This window comes from Nematolebias whitei, chromosome 9, assembly GCF_014905685.2.
Source record: "Nematolebias whitei isolate Nwh7 chromosome 9, NemWhi1, whole genome shotgun sequence".
Classification (NCBI taxonomy): domain Eukaryota; kingdom Metazoa; phylum Chordata; class Actinopteri; order Cyprinodontiformes; family Rivulidae; genus Nematolebias; species Nematolebias whitei.
Window position 1 is genome coordinate 12,381,030 of NC_056506.1, and position 22,916 is coordinate 12,403,945.

The window sequence follows — 22,916 nt, forward strand, 5'->3', positions numbered from 1 at the left end:
CTTCTTACAACACTCAACAGACGTCTGGGGACAGAGGAGACCAGTTTCTCAAGTTTAGAAATAGGAATGCTCTCCCATTCATGTCTAATACAGGCCACTAACTGTTCAATCGTCTTGGGCCTTCTTTGTCGCACCTTCCTGTTTATGATGCGCCAAATGTTCTCTATAGGTGAAAGATCTGGACTGCAAGCTGGCCATTTCAGTACCCGGATCCTTCTCCTACGTAGCCATGATGTTGTGATTGCTGCAGAATGTGGTCTGGCATTATCGTGTTGAAAAATGCAGGGTCTTCCCTGAAAGAGATGACGTCTAGATGGGAGCATATGTTGTTCTAGAACCTGAACATAGTTCTTTGCAATAATGGTGCCTTTCCAGACATGCAAGCTGCCCATGCCACAAGCGCTCATGCAGCCCCATGCCATCAGTGATGCAGGCTTCTGAACGGAGCGTTGATAACAACTTGGGCTATCCTTGTCCTCTCTGGTCCGGATGACATGGCGTCCCAGTGTTCCATAAAGAACTCCAAATCGTGACTTATCTGACCACAGAACAGTCTTCCATTTTGCCACACTCCATTATAAATGACCCCTGGCCCAGTGCAAACGTCTGAGCTTGTGGAGCTTGCTTAGAAATGGCTTCCTCTTTGCACTGTAGAGTTTCAGCTGGCAACGGCAGATGGCACGGTGAATTGTGTTCACTGACAAGGTTTTCTGGAAGTATTCCTGAGCCCATTCTGTTATTTCCTTGACAGTGGCATTCCTGTTTGAGGTGCAGTGACGTTTAAGGGCCCGGAGATCATGAGCATCCAGTAGTTTTACAGCCTTGACCCTTACGCACAGCGATTGTTCCAGATTCTCTGAATCTTTTGACGATGTTATGCATGGTTGATGATGACAACTTAAAAGTCTTTGCTATTTTACGCTGGGTAACACCATTCTGGTATTGTTGCACTATCTTTCTGCGCAACAATGGGGGAACTGGTGATCCTCTTACCATCTGGGCGGTTGTGGCTGAGTGGTTAGAGCAGTCGTTCTCCATTGCAAGAGTTGGGGGTGCGAACCCCACAGCAGTCACATGCCGGAGTGTCCCTGGGCAAGACACTGAACCCCTTGTTGCCTCCGATGTGTGTCCCATCGGTGTATGAATGTGATACATCACTGATGAGTCTCTTTAGAATAATTTGTTCAATTAGCTTTGTAGAGATCTAGTAGAGTAATGTATGAATGAATAAATTAGGGCACAGATTGTAGTATAAAGTGCTTTGAGTGTCTCAATAAGATAGAAAGGCGCTATATAAGTACAGTCTGTTTACTATTTACCATTTATCTTGGCTTCTGAGAGACACTGACACTCTGAGAAGCTCTTTTTATACACAATCATGTTGTCAATTGACCTAATTAGTGTTAATTGGTCTTCCAGCTGTTTGTTATATGCACAATTTCCTTTTTCCAGCCACTTATTGCTACTTGTCCCAACTTTTTTGGGATTTGTTGACACTGTGAAATTTTGAATCAACATATTTCTCCTTTAAAATGTTACATTTACTCAGATTAAACTTTTCTTCTGTCATCTATGTTATATTACGAATAAAATATTGACATTTGCCATCTCCACATCATTGCATTCAGTTTTTATTCACAATTTGTTTAGTGTCCCAAATTTTTTGGAATCCGGTTTGTATTATATACATTATATATATAAAATATATACAAGTGTGGGTGTGTGTGTGTATATACTGTATCTTTACAACATTGCTCAGGTCATTAAAATTATTAAATAAATGTTTGCAAGAAGCAGCCACATACCTTGTTTAATTGTTACACAACAGAAGCTTTAATTTGAGCATTTCCTCCACATGCATTACCAGATGTGTAAAATATACAAACAGATGCAATTTAAATGTAAAAGATGTTCATATGCAGATTACTGAAGACAAGTTATTTAAAGAAGTTTTGACAGAATTCTTCACATCAATTCATTCATAATAATAATAATGATAATAATGTCATCACAATGTCAGCACTGTATGTTTCCATACAATGGCGAAATTAGTCTCTGCATTTAACCCATCCACCACCAGGTGGTGCAGTGGGCAGCTATTGAAAGCGCCCGGGGGACATTTTGGGGATTAGACGTGCTGCCCAGAGACGCCACGTGATGTGCAGTGACTGGGGATCGAACCTGGGACTCTCGGGTCCCAAGCCGGCTGCCCTGCCTCTACACCATCTCGGCCCCATACATTCATTAGTAGATTAAAAAAAAAAAAAAGATATAAGGAATGATTTCCAACACAGCTGCGTGCAGTAATGAATGTTCATCCAAGAAGTGTGACTTGAAGGAGCAGGGAGGTTCTAGACTGGTTCGTTTCCTTTTATATCAAGAGGCTCTTGATAATTTGATATTAGGCAGCAGCATATGACCCACAGCTCAATGACTGGTACTCCTTCACCCTTCACATGGCCCTCTCTACTAAAATTCTCAGATGAGCCTGGGTCTTCAGGGTGTTTTCCTCGCTGAGTTGCTGCTGCTGAGAAAGATGGACACAAGAAGAAAGTAAAAAGAGAAATTATTAATCATCAGAACATGGAAATGGTTTGACATATAACAAAAAAGGTTGAATCATGTCATCTGGACTTCGTTTTTTTTTTTTTTTTTTGTTAAAAAGAAACGTTTCGCCCCTCATCCAAGAGGCTTCGTCAGTCTGAGGCCTAGCCATCTGGTATTACCCAGAAGCCACCCTGACTCTTGTGTTTCAAGCCTGCCTCAGATACCCCTGAAGTCTGGCCTTTTCACTAATGGTTTCAAAAACACAAAGTTTGTTTTCTCAGTCATCCAGGTATATAACAACAAAAAAGGTTGAATCATGTCATCTGGACTTTGTTTTTTTTTTGTTAAAAAGAAACGTTTTGCCCCTCATTTAACAAAAAAAACGAAGTCCCTGTCCCTTAAAAAATTACTGGTTAAACAAAGATTATGTTTGAGGATTATTTAAATGATGTGATTTGTATATCTAAAACAACATTAACCCTTCACAGGTCTCCGGAGCGGTGCTGAACTAAACTAACTACTGTGAATGTTTTTCAGAACTGTTAACTATAAATTGCTTCAGCAGGGATGGATGGCTGTATGCCCCCCCCCCCCCACCCCCCCCACCACACACACACACACCATTTTTCTCTCTACAGGAGATGCCATAAGGAGAATTGAGAACCTAAACTGTAAACTGGGCAGACGGGACAACCAGTGAGGTATCAAAGTGTTATGGATGACTGAATACAAGTAAATATTGATAATCAGGTGAATAAAGAATTCAATAGAATGTTGTTTTTCTGACTATTGTAACCTGTGATATAAAGTGGGTTTTTTTTGCATGTTGTTGTGAGTTACCCAGAGGCCTGAGGAGGAGGCCCGGCCCGCCTCCTCTTGTATGCTATCTGGAGGTTTTGCTCTCCCTAGCTTCTCATGCTCCCTCGTTATCTAGAGTTTTTTAAGCTTCTCACGCTCTCATGCTATCTCAAGGGTTTTTCACAGACTTTGAGTCCAGGTGGGCATGTTGCTGGGAGATGTTCCCATGTAATGCAGAGAGTATTAAAGTGTGACACTCAGAATTAGAGTTGGAGTCTGCTGTGGATCCTGATCCGATACCCAGCCAATTGATGTTACCTTTCTACTCGGACTGAAACGGCTCCCCAGTCTGTGTCATGGTGAGGGGCTTTACATCAATGTTTGATTTGTACTGAATGTACTTTGCTTCGCTGAATCTGTGGCAGTTTAATAAACGACACTTATTATCCTAGCAGAACCAGCCCGTGAGTTTTCATTCATTGCTCCGACCTTTCCCTGAACCTGTATTTTTCTTTAAGATAATTTCACAGAACATCAGGAAAGACACAATTCATGATTTTAAGTAACGACTATTGATTTTTCTATAATGAGATAAGCTAAATTTTAGAGGTTGTTTTGGATGATAAATTAGGCTGGAATATTGTCTATGATATAAGGAGCAAAAACTTTGCTACATATTTGATTTCTAAATCACTTAAAATGTTCAGTGACAGAGTTACAAGCAGATTAAATCAAATCTAGAGATGTTTTTATCTCAGGTAAGATTTTTACAAGTGCTAAAAGAGTTGGAATACACTATTTTTACTTATTTTTATTATTCTTTAACAGATACTAACAGAAAATATATAATAATGAATCCTAACAACTACTAACATGATTTAAGACATAGCATTTTAGAGTGATGTTGTATAACACTTATAATGACTTGTGAAATTTGGTGCATGAAGAAAAACCGTAAGTGTTGCTGATAAAATACTAAATGTGATGACTCAATTCAGGAAAACTTGACAGGGATAGGATGATATGTAGAAGGATGGACTCTGTCTGGCTGGTTGCCAGCAGGGTGTTGTGCTGTTTGTGTTTGTGTCTCTTATCACCTGTTTTACCTAAGATGAAAAAGATCCAGGAAGGGTGAATGCAGGGATCACCTGTGTGAGTTTGTGATCAACGTTCCCACAGAGGTGACAGATGAGTATGAACCTGCAATATGAACCCATTGACTTACCAATAATGAAAGTTAATTGATAATTATATATTGATAATGAAAATTATAGAAATTTAGTTAGATGACTGGGAGTTTTGTGAGATTGTGGGAGAAGGATGTTTATTCTTTTTCCCCTGATAATGCAGCTCCAAACGAGTCGCTGACAGAGGGGTTGCAAGTCCAATGACGGGGGTTTGAATAATGGAGGCCGGACAGATGTCCGAGGAAATGCCACTGATGAGGGGGAATAAGTCACTGGTTCTACTCCCTGGGCTGAGAACATCATGCATCAAATTAGGGTTCTTTAAGTTTCATACTGATCTGGCTGTGACAGTTTATTAACATCAAATTGACATCACTTATCATTATTAACATCTAATTAACGTTACTAGCACAGTAAAGGGTTTTCTATTTTCAGATTTTACTTTTAAACCTATAGATGGAGGAACATTTAAAAATATATATTTTTAGCCAATCAAACACTTTGAAACTGTGAACTTTCTGATTTTATTAAGCTATGAGTTAATAAATAATAATTGCTCTACTAGAGTTTTTGGATTTTTACATGTACTGAAATGATTATAGAACACTGTTTTGACATTACAAATATTATAGGTTGTGTTTACAATGCTAATCAATTGATGATGTGATTATATCTAAAGCAAAGTCTTGGGGATTTTTGAACGATAAATTAGAACAACTGCTATTATAGATAAAAAGCACTATTTTGAAAGTAAAATTACAAATTTCCTATCTGTTAATTGATTCCAAAACTGATTATTTGAATGTGGAAGTAGACACTTACAATTTTTATTTGAAACTAACAGGTTTTTAGAGTGAACTTCTTGATGTTATAACTAAGTGGCCCCTCCTAGTAGTGTGTTACAACCTAACGGGGAGGATGTCAAACACGGGTGAATATAACAGGAAGTTTAACAGATATTATGAAGATAAGTTGTGGAAATTTTTTAACAGACGGCGGGGCATGGCCTGGGCCTGGTCTGGGGTATTGGCTCTTCTCCGCTCAAGAATGAATGGGTTTACCTCCTGGGTTTGGGCATGGGCTGCCCCCTGTAGAGGGCAGGTACATGTCTTGGACCTGGGGAGTATAGAGTGTGTATCGGGAATAAGAATGAAATGTATCGTTATTGTATGTCTTTGAGTGAATGAATGTGAGAATGAGACTGGGATTGTGTGATTGTGTCTGTGTATGAATGGGTATTTGTTAGGCCGAGACTCGGACTGCCCCCTCTTTGATACAACTGCGGGTGCTTGGCATCGCGCCCCTATCGCGCGGCCCCCTGGTGGGGTGTGCCCTTGCCTGCCAGCGCGCTTGGGGCCCTTGGAGTCGGGGGCTGGGCGCTTGGGCTTGTGTCGGCTCGGCCTGGTGTCTGCCTGGTGGGGCTCGGGTCCTCTGGCCCTGTCAGGCCTTGGCCTGAGTGGTGTGGGTCCTCGGTGCCCGGGCCTCCGTGCCCGGGCCTGGACCTGCATCGGTGCGGCGGGTTCCGGCGGGGGCCTTTGAGTTCGTCGCTGTTGGCCCCGGGGTTCACTGTGTGTGGTCGCTGGTGGGGTTCTTCCGGCTCTCCCCTGTGGTCCGATCTGGGGGGTGGGCGGGTGTTTCGTCCTGTGTGGGTGGCCCGGGGGGCTCCGCGGTCGGGGTCCCTCCTGGGGTCTTGGGCTCTGGTCCCCCCTTTTTCGTCTGCCTCTGGTCTTGGGGGTCGGGTCTCTGCTGCTTCACAGTTACTAATAAATGTTCTATTAGAGAAGCCTTATACACTTATGCATGCTCACAACCACACACAAATAGAAGCAGGGATGCTTATGTAGGCTTTATATGTAGATATATAGATATGTATATGAATGTATATTCATGTGTATGTATGTACGTATATAGGCGTAGGTATGGGTATATATATTTATGGAAACTTACTGCAAAGCCATGAATATTTTAAGTTCTTTATACATATGTATTTTGTTGCTGTGTTTTGTCATGTTCTTTGCAGGTGAACAGACAGTGGCCGGGTGTTTTGCCGTGTGCTCTCTTTGTGTCTATTTCTTATATTTTGGAGTCTTACTTTGTCTTTTCTTTCTTTCTATCTAGGCAGATGTCCAGGGCTGGGTCAGGCGACCTGAGGCTGCCAGGTCACACGCTGTAGCCTGTAGGCATCTCCCGCCAACATATAAGGAGTAGTTCACATTCAACCAGAGGAAAAGTGATTAATTGCTTGCTTATCTGGCGGTATTGAACTGGGAGTTTTTATGCGGGGGAACCCCTTCGGGGACCCCCGCCCAGGGGGAGTTGTTAAGATATTTCTGGACTGGGCCTATGGTTTTGATCTGCTCAGAGACGGGATTGTAACGAAATTATGACCCGGTTCTGACTGGGTTAAACTGGTCCAGCAGCTCTAAGAGAGTCTCCCTAGGATTCAATATCTGTCACGGAATAGAGTCTGATCTGCTTGCCACATCACGTAGAAAGGCTTTTGAAGCACCGTCTCATATTTCCTAACACGTCAGTCCACATAAGATCCACTGAGATCACACTTAGTCACGCCCCCTCATACACTGATAGGTTGAGCTGTCCTTCTGCGAAGGTGGAGTCTAGGACCCTATAAATGAGTAATGACACGGGACATCGGGGCTCTTCTTCCGGGTCTGTGAACGCGTGAGAGTCCAGCGCTGTAAATCGTAATCTTTTCCTGCCTTTTTTAATATAATTGATAAAACTTAATTGACGTTTCCTTGATTTATTGATTAGCATGAGTTGCCACTTCTGAGGGAGGTTCGAGTCGGGGGAAAGACGTGGGCTGGAGGGGGTTTCCGGGTCCGCAGCCAGCTCCCGTCACACAGTGGTGTGTGGATGCCAGTGGGATTATTAGGGTGGTGATCAGGCATCTTCTTAGTCCCTGTTATATCTCTTTTTTATAGCATCTGCTGGACATACAGACTCTCACCATCACAAGTGTAACTACACCAGGAAAGTTGACAAACGACTTCACTTCCTGGTTCCTGGCTTAGAAGACTGACACTGATCTGTACCCCATGTGGATGGTTTGAAGCATTTCGTATTAAGTCGTCATCTCACCCTGCTGGTGGGCGACTGATTGTACCTGGATTATAGATTATGACCTGAACTGTGGAGCAGAACAACTGGAACGATTCTTGACTCAGTGGTGTTCATGCACTCTTTCACTGATGACCTTCAGATTTGAGCTCCTCCAGCTATTTTAAATCATCTTTAGGTTTATAACCTACTTCAGTAAACAAGAGTTGAATCTCCTCGTCTCCAGTCCTCAGTGTTTGTGTGACGGGAGGGTCAGACCAGGAAGCGGCCTGAGGCTGTGACTGGCAAGTGCTACATCTACTTTAGAAACTAGCGTGATTTCACTGCAGGTGTCTGCTGGTCTTTCACCTTCATGCATTGAGGTGTTAGCCAAAGAACTGCATCATTAATACGATATACTGTAGTTGTACAGATTAATGCACAGCTGTAGGCCTCGAGGGCCCAACGTGTGTCAGATCCTCTCTAAATTATATCAGACATGAAATTCCTCCGTCTTCAATAAATGACATGTCTAAGACGACAACCCCAAACATCTTTGATCAACATCCTCCACCATCAAAAACCAGCCAGTGTTGATCAGTTTCCTGGAGGTCCGAGGTCCAGACAAGCATCAGTTTACTAAGATTACAAGTGTTATGCCAAAGCCCCATGTCACTGACGGACTGGAGAGTGAACATTGTTCAGTCTCTTTCTGCTAAAAAGCTACTTTTTTGTGCCAATTTCAGTTTTTTCTCTTCTAAATTCAACCTTTTTAGGCCTTTTTCTGCTAATTTTTGCTCATTTCTACCTTTTGTGCTTCTAATAAGTTTGGCTTTTTATGCTCCTTTCAGCCTCTTTTTGCCAATTTCAGCTGTATTTATTTTTAGCCTTTTCATCTACCTTTCTGATAATTATTTTTTCCTGATCATTTGTTTGTTTTTAGTTTCGACTTTTAAAAAAATCTTTTTAATCCATCTCCGTCTGCCTATTTCAGCTTATTCAGCTCATTTCTGGAACATTTCTGTTTTTTCAAAAGATTTCAGCCATTTTCTGCTGCTTTCAGCTTTTATGTTCCTACTTTCAGCAAATGTCAGCTGTTCAAATTCAGCTCACATTAACAGTTCAGAGATGAAACCATTCAGCAGAAATCATCCACGCTGCCTTTTAACAGGAAATCTCGTTATTTTATGTTATATTTCTGATCCCTGCCATGACAACTGTTCCGTTAACTCATTAAATAAAATAAAACTTGTAAATGATCTTCAGCAGAAGTTGTGATTTTTGACTCAATATCAGTTTTAATGGTTTATCTGGTAAAAACAAAAGCAGATGGATTCATGCAGGCTTATAACAGTTTTTAATTAAATACAGTTTTAATTAAGTCACTATGCAAAAACAATACACCTCCTCCACAGATGTCGTGCAGATTAACTGTAATCCAGTTTAAAGTGCCTAATCCAACACTTTTACTTTGTTTTAATGTAAACAATTAAAAAAAAGTTTCTCGAACTAAATGATTTCTTCTTCTCTGATCATGAATCATGAAGTGAATTATTTTCAGGAATAATAAGTCAAAGTCCGTGTTGTGTTGATTATTAGTAAAGCAGTGTGATGTGATCGTCTGTCTCCTCATTGTCCCACCTCCAGAGTGGTGATGGTCTGGAGCTCAGAGGAAAACTTCTCCCTGAGATCTTGGTTGGCCTGCAAGAAGGCCTGCAGCCTCCTCAGCTGCTCCGTGTCCTGAGGACAGCAGGAGAAGACGTCAAACTCGTGTCTTTTGACCCGCTCTGTTTAAACTCTTTGTTCCTCCTACCTGTGTCTCTGAATCGACACCATCTTCAGCACAAAGACACTCCTGCAACATCTCCTGGAGCAGCTCAGCTTCCCATTGGCCGACTAACTCAGCGCTGGCCTCTAATTGGCTGTCAGCGTCTGAGTCTGGTCCAGCGGAGTCCATCCGGTCCACACCAAAGACACATATGGACAGATCAACAGTCAGCATCTGCACAAACAAAAAGAGCAAACGCACAAAACATGTTTAAGGACTAAGTGTCCAACGGTGGACGGATCCTGCAGCGGGACACAAAGACGCTCACGTCTTCTATTTGTTGTCCCACAGTGGACATGTGGGGGACGTCCTGACTGAGCTGCTGGACAAAGTGTTTGAGAGTGCCGCGGTAGAGTTTGATCCATTCGTCCTTCACCCGGAACTCACAGGAGTGCATCAGTTCATTCCTGTACTGGATCACCTGGACACACAGAGACAGGAAGGGGTTTAGACCTGCCACTTCCTGTTGGACATTTTGAAACTTGTCTGAGGCCACGTTCACACAACTCATCTGAATTTTATTAAAACCATCATCAGTCTGAAGGTGACTGATTTATTAAATCTGATCCAGGTCATTTTCACATGTGGTTCTGAATCGGATACAGATCTGATGTTTTTCAGCTCAGTCTGAACGCTCGTGCCTCATTCAATCAGTCAGAGGTGAGCGGATCACGCCAAGTGTTAACAACAACAAACGGGACACCTATGTCCCGTCGCTGAGGGGTTTGAACAGTGAAGGTTTGTAGTTTGGAGAGGAGTGTTTTTCTGGACTGGAACAGAGAATGAAGTAAACCTAAATGCTTTTAATGTAAGATATTCATGTGGGTCAGAGTTACTGAGGAGAAGAGCAGAGGGAGATTTGTTTTTTTTCTTGTTTGAGGCAGAGCAGAGTGACGGATCCTGGGGGACGGAGACATTTTATCACCACCAGAAGCAGTGGAGGAGCCAAAGGGTGGCCAATGGTGGCCTTGGACCCATAGATTACACTTTGGCCACTCCATAGCTGTAGCTGCAGCTACAAACTAAAACAGAAGTCCATAACTTGGTTATTGAGGCCTGAAGGCAGCACCTCTTATCATTCACCTGAGGCGGCTGTGGCTGAGTGGTTAGAGCAGTCGTCCTCCAATACAAGAGATGGGGGTTTGATTCTACCAGCAGCCACATGCCAAAGTGTCCCTGGGCAAGACACTGAACCCCTCATTGCCTCCCATGTGTGCCCCATCAGTGTATGAATGTGATAAAGCTCTGATTAGTCTCTTTAGACTGATTTGTTCAATTATATTTGTAGAGATCTAGTAGAGTGCTGTAGGAATGGGTAAATGAGGCACAGATTGTAGTGTAAAGAGCTTTGAGTATCTTGATAAGACAGAAAAACATTATATAAATGCAGTCCATTTACCATCCACCTGAAGAGGGTCTTGTCATTACACGATCTGTTCTGGAAGCACGATCCATACTGTAGCTCATTTGCACATGCACTAAAAAGAATATTTCTGGGTTGCACGGATCGCCTTTGAATATGCTAGATTAAGGAAAATGTACTCAAAATAATTACTTTATGTTAATAAAATACATTTATGAGACATACCACATTTAATAAAGTTAATTAAAATATATCTTTCTATTCCTTCAACGTTTATTTAAACAGATAAGTCACATTGAGCCTCGAAGACTCATTTACAAGTGAAACCTGTTTGGACAGACAATACAAAGTGGTGAAAAATGACACGGGGTTTGGAGACAAAAAAAATTCCTAACGCTCTTTCTTAACTTCTGAAGGTCAACAGCATGATAATGAAAAAATCTCGCACACTAGCACATAAAGACACAGACATTCCACATGGGGGGGTGGGGGGGGGATGCAAGGGCGGTGAGCATATGTCGAGACAACACACACAGAGGCACTGCAGAGTTCAGATAAAATCACTCAGTTCAAAGAGTTCCCTCTGGAGGGATCCGTACACACTCGGGGGGTGCAGAGGACGACCGAGGACAAGTCCAAGAGTCCTGAAATGATGACAGAATGTTTATTCAGTTGGGCCCCTCTGAAAAGTCCAGGGAAATTCCTCAGTTGGAGGAGAAGGAGGGACAGAGCATCAGGTTTACAAAACTTCCAGGCGGGTTGAGATAAAATGGCCTGTCAAGGCCAGTCAGGGAGCTGAATTCAGATAAACACAATTGTTTCAATTCAATTCAAAAATACTTTATTAATCCCAGAGGGAAATTAAATGTTGTTGTAACTCATCATCCTGGTTTCATTAAAGAGTTGTTATAGATGCTGATGGCTGTGGGCAGGAAGGATCTCTTGTAGCGGTCTGTCCTACAACGGATTTGAAGAATCCTCTGACTGAAGACACTTTGTTGTTGTATGACAGTCTGATGAAGAGGATGCTGAGGGTTGTCTATAATGTTCTTCATTTTATGAAGAATCCTTCTTTGAACAATCATCTTCAAAGGTTCTAGAAGAGTCCCCAGAACTGAGCCAGCCTTCTTTATGAGCTTGTTGATCTTTTTTAAGTCACTTGCTCTGGTGCTGCTACCCCAGCCGATGATGGCAGAAGAGATGGCACTCTCTACAACAGACTTGTATAACATATGCAGCATCTTGCTGCAAACGTTGAAGGACTTGAGCTTCCTCAATAAGTACAGTCTGCTCTGTCCCTTCTTGTAGACAGCTTCACTGTTGCATTTCCAGTCCAGTCTATTGTCCAGGTGAACTCCAAGATATTTATACTTCTCCACCACCTCCACTTCTTCTCCCATGATGAAAATAGTGTTGGATCTGTTCCTGATTCTCCTAAAATCTACAATCATCTCCTTTGTTTTGTTCACTTTCAAGATGAGATGATTGTTTCCACACCATGCCACAAAGCGATCCACCAGTTCCCTGTACTCAGCTTCTTGTCCATCTCTGATACACCCGACTACTGCAGAGTCATCAGAATATTTCTGCAGATGACAGGAATCTGTTTTGTACTGGAAATCTGAGGTGTACAGAGTGAAAAGGAATAGTGAGAGTACAGGCCCCTGTGGTGCTCCTGAGCTACTGACCACCTGGTTAGACACACAACCCTTCAGTCTCACAAATTGTGGTCTGTCCGTCAGGTAGTCTTTGATCCAGGCGATTGTTGAGGCCTCCACCTGAGTCTTCTGAAGTGTCTGACAAAGCAAATCAGGCTGGATTGAGTTAAATGCACTGGAGAAATCAAAGAACATGACTCTCACAGTGCTGTCTGCCTTTTCTAGATGACAGGGAGTTTGCTGAAGCATGTGTATGATGGCATCTTCAACTCCAAGTCCACGCTGATAAGCAAACTGCAGTGGGTCCTGATATGTGCTTGTTTGTCTAGTCAGGTGGGTCAGCAGAAGTCTGTCTAGGACCTTCATGATGTGGGATGTCAGGGCAACAGGTCTATAGTCATTGAGGACTGATGGGTGCGTTTTCTTTGGCACTGGAACAAGACAGGATGTTTTCCACAACACTGGAACCTTCTCCTGGGTCAGGCTAAGGTTGAATAGGTGCTGCAGAACCCCACAGAGCTGCTCTGCACAGACCTTCAGGACTCTGGGACACCATCTGGACATGCAGCCTTATTCCGGTTCAGTCTCTCTAGCTGCTTCTTCACCTGACTTCTGGAGACACAGAGGAGGGAGGCAAAGGAGGTATCAGCATCTTCTGATTTAGTTGAAGACCAATATGTAGAAGAAGGGTCCATGACTGAGGTGGTAGATACAATATTTGAGGTGTGACAGGACAGCCTTGGGTCAATGGAGGGTGGTATGTATGTTTGGCTGTGGGCAAGAGAGGAGGATGCTGAGCTTGTTCCTGAACTGAACCTATTGAAGAACGTGTTCAGTTCATTGGCTCTGTCCAGGCTTCCATCCTTCTGATCCTCCTTCTGCTTGAAGCCTGTGATCTGTTTCATCCCTGACCACACCTCTCTGATATTGTTCTGTTGGAGCTTGCTCTCCAGCTTCTTCTTGTACACCTCCTTGCTGTTTCTCATCTTGACTTTTAGTTGCTTCTGTGTGCTCTTCAATAATTCCCTGTCTCTCTCCCTGAAGGCTCTTTTTTTCTGGTTTAGCAGTTCCTTCAGGTCAGTGGTAATCCAGGGTTTGTTATTGGGGAAGCATCTCACTGTTCTGGTGGGGATGGTGTTGTTTACACAGAAGTTTATATAGTCGGTCACACACTCAGTCATGGCATTGATGTCCTCTCCATGTGGCTGGCACAGTGTATCCCAGTCTGTAGCGTCAAAACAACCCCGCAGGGCTTCTTCAGCTTCCATTGACCATTTTCTCACTGTTCTCTTTATTGCAGGTTGCCTCTGAACAGGGGGTTTATATTTTGAGCAGAGATACACAAGATTGTGATCTGATTTGCCAAGAAGGGGTCTTGCTTTAGCGATGTATGAATCCTTGACATTTGCATAAAACAAGTCCTGTGTTTTGTTTTCTCTGGTAGAGCAGCTGACAAACTGTTCGAATGTCGGAAGTGTAGCAGAGAGAGAGGCATGATTAAAATCCCCAGATATTGCAACAAACACACTAGGGTGTTGTGTTTGAAGCTTAGCAACCTCAGAGCTGATGACATCACATGCAGTCTCGGCAACAGCATTGGGTTGTTGGTTGGTTCAAGATGGCGCCAGTGTTTGAGGCTCGCTGTCTGCTGCTCCTACTATTTTTTCTGTTGTCTATTTTTATCCTCAATGCAAGTGTAAACGCTCGGATTGTCTATGATCGCCAAAAATTGCTAGACATTGGAGCTTCGATTGGAGCCTCGACTGGTAATATGTTATCGTGGAATCCTACTAGTGGAAAAACCCCGCCCTTGTTGCTGGGCATTCCAGCTTACCTGTGTCGCTTCTGGCCTCTACCTTTTCGACGGAAGCGCCGTGGCAAACGTAGCGGCTGGTTGGTGCGTTTGAAGGCTGCTTTGGGGCATCGATGTCCAGACCCATTCAATGTTCGTGGGCGGGTGCCGCGCCTCTACTTCCCGTTACGTGCGTTGGATCCTGTGGGTACCTGTTTAGTGCCTGTTGATGGAGGCCATGATGGACTGTTCCAGCCCCGTTTTCCCTGCACTCCTCGGCCCTATAGACGTGTGGTGAATCTTCACAACCTGCGACCTCTTCGCCGGGAATCTCGGACGTCAGATGGTGGCGGAGATCCGCCAATCTCTGCCAGGATCGGTCTGATAAATGCTAGGTCGCTAGCAAACAAAACCTTCGCCATTAAGGATTACTTTTCCTCTCAAAGCCTGGATTTCTTATTCATAACGGAATCTTGGACAACTGGTATGGGTGAGTCCAGCGTTTTTAATGAACTCTTGCCGCAAAACTGCTGCTATTTCAATTTTCCAAGGATGTCTGGACGAGGAGGAGGAATAGTAACGGTTTTTAAAAGCTGTTTTACTTGTAAACAGTTGCATCCAGTCCGTTTTGGTAGCTTTGAGCTTGGTCTCTTTGAACTTCTTAGCTCCCACACAGTGTTGTGTGCGGTGGTCTATCGGCCCCCTAAATATAACAAAAATTTTATAAGTGATTTTTCTGATTTCTTGGCTGATATCATGCCACGATATGACAGAGTTTTATTGGTTGGTGATTTTAATATTCGTATCTGTTGTCCTACTTCACCTATGGCTCAGTCGTTTCTTAATGTTATTGAGTCTTTTAATCTTGTGCAGTCTGTAACTGGTGCTACCCATGAGCATGGACACACTCTTGACTTGGTCTTATCTTATGGTCTACCAGTTTTTAATTTAGTGATTGGTGACCCATTATTTTCAGACCATATGCCTGTTTTATTTGAGATAAAGCAGTCTATTACTAAGGTTAAACCATGTGCACCAGTTCGGTTCTGTCGTGTTCTTAACCCTTCTACTGCTGTTCAGTTTTCTTCTGTTTTTAATAAGAACTGTACAATCCCAGAGACTGTCAGAAATAAAACCGAGGATATCAGCAACTGGTTTTATTCTACTAGCAAAGCAGCTCTGGATTCGGTGGCACCGTTAAAAACTAGACTTGCAAAATCCAAACATGAACCCTGGTTAAATGACGACACTCGGGCTGCCAGGAGGAACTGTCGTAAAGCTGAACGAAAATGGCAAAAGGATAATTTGCAGGTGTCGCTGCAAATATTAAAGGAATGCTGGCGCTGTTATCAAAGGATTGTAAAAGACGCTAAAAGAAGATACCTGACAAATATAATTGTATCAAACAGTTGCAATCCAGCTATTTTATTTAAAACTATTAACTCTGTTCTAAATGCCCCACATGGTGCTTTTGTGGAGACTTCCCCAGCTGTTTGTGAAAGCTTTTTAAACTTTTTTGTTGAGAAAGTCACTTCTATTAGGGCTCAGATCATACCCATTGTGTATGACCCTATTGATACTGTGTCTTGCCCTGCTGTTTTTAATAGCTTTGAATGTGTGACTTTGCAATCCCTGCAGGAGGTCGTTAGTCACTTGAAGCCAACTGGTTCTCCAGATGATGCTATTCCACCTCGACTGTTCAATGAGGTTTTTCATACTATAGGTCTGTCGATCCTTGCTCTTGTTAATAGTAGCTTGTCCTCAGGTGTTGTTCCTGAAAATCTGAAACATGCAGTTGTCCAGCCTCTAATTAAGAAATCAAATTTGGATCCTGCTGTCCTAGCGAACTACAGACCAATTTCAAAATTGCCTTTCATCTCGAAAATTCTTGAGAAGGTAGTTTATAAGCAACTAATGTCCTATCTCATTGAACATAATATTTTAGAGATTTTCCAATCTGGTTTTAGATCACTTCATAGCACAGAGTCAGCTCTCTTAAAAGTTTTTAACAATATATTTTGGGCAACTGATTCTGGTGATTGTGTTGTTTTGGTGTTGTTGGATTTATCAGCTGCTTTTGACACAGTTGATCACACGATTTTAATTGCTCGTCTGGAACAATATGTGGGCCTTGGTCAAACAGCTCTAGACTGGTTTAAGTCTTATTTGACAAAACGCACTTTTTGTGTCTGTCTTGATGGCAATAGATCATCCTCTGCTCCTCTATCATGTGGTGTTCCGCAGGGCTCAGTCTTGGGTCCTCTTTTGTTCTTATTGTATCTCCTTCCTCTTGGCTCTGTTTTTAGGAAATACGGGATTGCTTTTCATTGTTATGCTGATGACACGCAGATTTATTTACCTTTAAAGAAAGCAGATTCCACTTCTCTTCGGTCTCTGTTTCTATGTTTGGAGGATTTGAAGGCATGGATGGCCCAAAATTTCTTGAAATTAAATGAAGACAAGACAGAGGTAGTGATTTTTGGCAGCTCGAATGAAGACTCTCTGCCTGTTGACTGCTCTTTGGCTCAGTATGTCAGGCCAGTTGTTACAAATTTAGGGGTCAAGATGGATGCTGGTCTTAGGATGGAGTCTCAAATTAAAACAGTTGTAAAGTCAGGCTTTTTTCATTTGAGGCAGCTGGCTAAAGTAAAACCAATTCTTCCCAGACAGCATTTTGAAACAGCAATCCATGCATTTGTGACCACACGGCTAGATTACTGCAATGCACTTTACATAGGTATTAGTGATTCATGTATTTCCCAGCTTCAGAGGGTTCAGAATGCAGCTGCACGACTTTTAACAGGTACACGGAAATTTGACAGTATTTCTCCTGTTTTGGCCTCTTTACATTGGTTGCCGGTGCATTACCGGATTCATTTTAAAATACTTTTATTTGTTTTTAAAGCTTTAAATGGCCATGCCCCTCCATACCTGTCTGAGCTGCTACATTCTTACACACCCTCTCGTTCACTCAGGTCAGCTGACCAGTTGTTTCTGAAGGTCCCGAAGACAAAGCGTAAGCTTAGAGGGGACCGAGCTTTTTCTGTGATAGCTCCCAGGCTCTGGAATGACCTTCCATTGAACATAAGACAGGCCTCTTCAATTGAGGTTTTTAAGTCCCTTCTTAAAACTCATCTTTTTTCTTTGGCCTTTTAGCACAATCTGAGATGTTTTACCTTGTTTTATTGTGTTTGTATTTTATTTTATTATTTTATTCCTGTTTTAAATTTTACCCTTCCATTTTATCATTGTATTGTATTATATAATTGTGTAAAGCACTTTGGTCCTGTTGGGTGCATAAAGTGCTCTATAAATAAAGTTGGTATGGTATGGTATGGTAAACAGTTGCCAAAATAACACTGGTGAACTCTCTTGGCAAATAATACGGGCGACAACTTAGGGCTAACAGTTCAACATCTGGACTGCAGAGACGACACTTCACAGTAACATGTCCAGGATTACACCATCTGTTGTTCACAAGCACTGCCAACCCACCTCCTTTCCTTTTGCCACTCTTTAAATCTCAATCTGCTTGTATGGTCAGAAAGCCTGGCAAGGAAACGCTGGAGTCGGGGATATGATCCTGCAACCATGAAACAAATAACACTGCATTCTCGATACTCTGGATGGGTCCTTGTTAGGGCTTGAAGTTTATCCAACTTGTTTCCCAGCGATCTCACATTGCCCATCATGATCGATGGAAGAGATGGTTTAAACTGCATTCTTCTCTCTTTCTCCCTCTTCTTTGCTCCTGCTCTGCATCCACGACGCTTCCTTTTCAACTCATTTGGGATTTGAGGCTGTAGTTGAGATATTATTTGAGATTTGGAGATGTTAATCAGCTGCTCCCGGTTGTAAAAAACCTTGTTGTTATGGTTACGCATCATAACAAATGTCCAAAAGCAAAGATATTTCTGTAAAAATCCTTCCAGCTGCACAGCATCCGACACCAGAGGAAATAATCATCCAAAAAAAGCGATTTATATCCAGAAAAAAGAGGAATTAAAGTTATCAAAAGTAATATCTCAGAATGAAAGTAACAGAGCTACTCCAACATGCAGCCACCTTGAGTGGTGCAATTCTAGAATTAGAATCTGTTTTGGGGACAGGCAGAACTTTAATGGCATCTACCTTGAGTCTGTGTCGGCCCACGCGGTTCCCAAACTTCCAAATTAAATGGCCACACCAATGGACTGTGCCTGAGAAGAATTCCCGAGATCTGATCCATCCTGCCAAAAGCATTTGAGTCTGGGTGCTCAAGGCATGAACCAAGCCATCGTAAGGCAAGCAGCTTGAATGGGTCTAAATTTGCTGCCAACGCCTTCCTTGATTGTAGAGAAACCAGGAACCAGCCGAATCCAAAAAGCAGGAACCAGTTATCATAAATCTAATTATAAATGCTTCCTTAAAATCCACAAATGACAGCAAAGATAGGCACATCATCGAGTCTTCAAGTCGATGAGATATCGAGCTGCGTGCGTGCCAACAGGTCAAATCAGCTCACCTAAAGCCTGTCTTCTCTTCAAAGAAACATTATCAATTGTGTTGAGGGACCAAATGATCAAATCCAAATCCATAACTTATGATTTGGAAGATTTATAGAAGAGAGGCTCTAAGCAGTTTCACAGACAGGACAGAGCAAAAGCAAAGCAGAGAGGGAGAGGAGAAGACATCCGCCCTTGACAAGAGCAAGTGCTAGAATTGATAAATTGATTTAATGTTCCTAGACAATGTTATAATTCCATTTATGAATAAGAACTGTCTTAATTTACTTAGAAAAGTATGTTCTCTATCTCCGCCGATCTTCATGTTGCTAATTTACGCCACTTGTATTTCTGTTAAAACTCATTGACATATTTACGTCATTGGCTAAAATGATATGCAACGCATATTTAGGATGATGTAGCACAGCTTCACCACTGAGCGGCGCTATTTCACTGTGAAAATAATTTATTTGGTATCTTGCAGGGTTTTCTCATCCAGCCCAGTCTGGGGTTAAGGTCTAAAGCAGCCTGTGCAACATGAAGATCGGTGGAGATAGAGCGCCGCTCAATGGTGAAGCTGTGCTACACCACCCTAAATATGAGACACATATCCATCCATCCATTTTCTTTTACCCGCTTCTTCCATTTTTAGCCAATGACGTAAATATGTCAATGATTTGAACGGAAATACAAGTGGCGTAAATCAGCAACATGAAGATCGGCGGAGATAGAGCACATACTTTTCTAAGTAAATTAAGACAGTTCTTATTCATTAACAGAAATATAACATTGTCTAGAAACATTAATCATTTTGTAGAAAGATATATTTTAATTACCATTAATAAATACGGTATGTTTCATAAATACATTTTATTAACATCAGGTAACAATCAATGAACTGATAACTGATCATCATATTGATTTATTCTGTCTGACAGAAACATGGCTACAACAGGAGGATTTTGTTGGTATAAATGAATCCAGTCGTGTTAATTATGTAAATTTTCATGTTCCTAGAACAACTGGCTGAGGTGGAGGAGTATCTTCTATTTTTCATCAGGATTATTGATTAATGCCAAACCAGTTATTAGTTATGATTCTTTTGAATCACTGTCCCTCAGTCTTTCTCATCCAAAATGGAAATCAGAAAAGCCACTTTTACTACAAACTGGATTCCAAAAAAGTTGGGACACTAAACAAATTGTGAATAAAAACTGAATGCAATGATGTGGAGGTGCCAACATTTAATATTTTATTCAGAATAGAACAAAAATCACAGATCAAAAGTTTAAACTGAGAGAATGTATCATTTTAAGGGAAAATTCTGTTGTTTCCAAATTTCATGGCATCAACAAATCCACAAAAAGTTGGGACAAGTCCATTTTTACCACTATGTGGCATCCCCCCTTCTTCTTACAACACTCAACAGACGTCTGGGGACAGAGGAGACCAGTTTCTCAAGTTTAGAAATAGGAATGCTCTCCCATTCATGTCTAATACAGGCCTCTAACTGTTCAATCGTCTTGGGCCTTCTTTGTCGCACCTTCCTCTTTATGATGCACCAAATGTTCTCTATAGGTGAAAGATCTGGACTGCAGGCTGGCCATTTCAGTACCTGGATCCTTCTCCTGCGTAGCCATGATGTGATTGCTGCAGAATGTGGTCTGGCATTATTGTGTTGAAAAATGCAGGGTCTTCCCTGAAAGAGATGACGTCTAGATGGGAGCATATGTTGTTCTAGAACCTGAACATAGTTCTCTGCATTAATGGTGCCTTTCCAGACATGCAAGCTGCCCATGCTACAAGCACTCATGCAACCCCATACCATCAGTGATGCAGGCTTCTGAACGGAGCGTTGATAACAACTTGGGCTATCCTTGTCCTCTCTGGTCCGGATGACATGGCGTCCCAGTGTTCCATAAAGAACTTCAAATTGTGACACATCTGACCACAGAACAGTCTTCCATTTTGCCACACTCCATTTTAAATTACCCTTGGGCCAGTGCAAATGTCTGAGCTTGTGAAGCTTGCTTAGAAATGGCTTCCTCTTTGCACTGTAGAGTTTCAGCTGGCAACGGCGGATGGCATGGTGGATTGTGTTCACTGACAATGCTTTCTGGAAGTATTCCTGAGCCCATTCTGTTATTTCCTTGACAGTGGCATTCCTGTTTGAGGTGCAGTGACGTTTAAGAGCCCGGAGATCACGAGCATCCAGTAGAGTTTTACGGCCTTGACCCTTACGCACAGCGATTGTTCCAGATTCTCTGAATCTTTTGATGATGTTATGCACGGTTGATGATGATAACTTAAGTCTTTTTGCTATTTTATGCTGGGTAACACCATTCTGGTATTGCTGCACTATCTTTCTGCGCAACAATGTTGGAATTGGTGATCCTATTACCATCTTGGCTTCTGAGAGACACTGACACTCCGAGAAGCTCTTTTTATACCCAACCATGTTGTCAATTGACCTAATTAGTGTTAATTGGTCTTCCAGCTGTTCGTTATATGCTCAACTTCCTTTTTCCAGCCACTTATTGCTACTTGTCCCAACATTTTGGGGATTTGTTGACACTGAAATTTTGAATCAACATATTTTTCCTTTAAAATGTTACATTTACTCAGATTAAACTTTTGATCTGTCATCTATGTTATATTACGAATAAAATATTGACATTTGCCATCTCCACATCATTGCATTCAGTTTTTATTCACAATTTGTTTAGTGTCCCAACTTTTTTGGAATCCGGTTTGTAGTTGTTATACATCATCCACCAGGCGCTTACTCTCAGTTTTTGAATGAATTCTCAAAATTCTTAACTGACTTACTATTAAAAACTGATAAAATCATCATAATGGGTGATTTCAATATTCATGTGGATGTTGAAAGTGATAGCTTAAGCAAGCCTTTAATAATTTAATAGACTCATTTGGTTTTACCCAAAACGTCCACACATCTACTCATTCTTATCATCACACTCTTGATTTAGTTCTGCCCTATGGTATAGAGATTAAGGACTTGGTAATAGTTCCTTAAAATCCTAGACTAGGTGTGGCCTCCCCTGGGTACAGTCTGTGGTACAGAATACGGTCAATAGCCTTGTCCTGCTCCAAATTTTTCAGGCAATCTATCAATTTCTTCTTGTAACCACTTCCTGGATCTCTTTTCAGAGGTTCATAAGTGTTTAAGTCACAAAGGAGTGTCATAACTTTCTCATGATAGTCTTTCTGGTTCAAAATCACTGTGCACCTTCCTTTGTCTGCTGGGAGAATGATGATGTTTTTGTCCTTGCTAAGAGTGGTGAGTGCATCCCTCTCCTCTCTACTGATGTTGGAAGGTGGTGGTTTGGCATTGCTGAGGCAGGATGAAACTTTGATTCTGAGCTGTTCTGCTTCACCCTCTTTAATTTTGTTGTTGCGGATGGCTGATTCTGTGGCTGTGATCATCTCCACCAGAGGAATTCTACTTGGTGCAACCGCAAAGTTCAGTCCCCTGGCAAGAATCTCTGTCTCTGGCTGGGTGAGCTGTCTGTCAGATAAATTTTTCACCCACTTTTCTGTCTCCCTGGCATGTAATTGACTACTGGAGTGTTGTCCTACACTGAATGTGTTGTTATTGGAACAGTGATGGTGTTGATGAGTTATTAGTAAGTTAAACTTGTTTTGTTGTCGAGTCTTGGACTTGACATGCTGTGCTAAGCGTGCCTGATCTGTACAGTCCAACACTTGCTGAAGTGTGGTCTGATCTAGACATGTTGTTAGTTTCTGTTTAATGTGATCTTCTTTGGCCTTCAAGGCCTCAATAGTAAAATTGGTCTGTCTCACCCGTTCATTCAGCAGCTGGGTCTGTGCCTTCTGAAGGATCTTGCTTGCCCCGTGCTCGCTGACCAATGATTTTAGTTCCAGGCTCTTGGGAATGATGCCACTTTGTCGACATCTGAGGTTGAATTGCAAGTGGTTCCTGTAGTCTGCCCTCTTCCTTGCTGTTTTCTCAAACTCTCTTACTAATTTGAGGCAATCCTGGCCAAAGTGGTTCAAAATTTCCTGATGCATGCTCAATAATCCAGGTAAAAAAATCCAAAAAAGTTCAATCTGGTCCTCTGGACATTCAAAAAAAACCAAAAAACAAAACAAAGCAAACACATGTAGATGTGTTTCGTCTCTCATTCGAAAGACTTCCTCAGTCTGAGGTGCTGTAT

General features: G+C 42.1%; 1 protein-coding gene across 1 annotated transcript in view; it reads right to left on the reverse strand.

Annotated features, from left to right (window-relative positions):
* Positions 1–8,887: 8,887 nt before the first annotated feature.
* Positions 8,888–22,916, reverse strand: part of LOC119414375 (uncharacterized protein CXorf38-like) — a 15,860-nt gene continuing 1,831 nt past the window's right edge. Inside the window, exons 4-6 of the mRNA XM_037681467.1 lie at positions 9,689–9,841; positions 9,406–9,594; positions 8,888–9,332 (exon numbers count right to left, since the gene is read on the reverse strand). Of these exons, the coding sequence (XP_037537395.1) occupies positions 9,222–9,332; positions 9,406–9,594; positions 9,689–9,841 (453 nt within the window). The 3' untranslated portion in view covers positions 8,888–9,221. The remainder of the gene's footprint in view (positions 9,333–9,405; positions 9,595–9,688; positions 9,842–22,916) is intronic.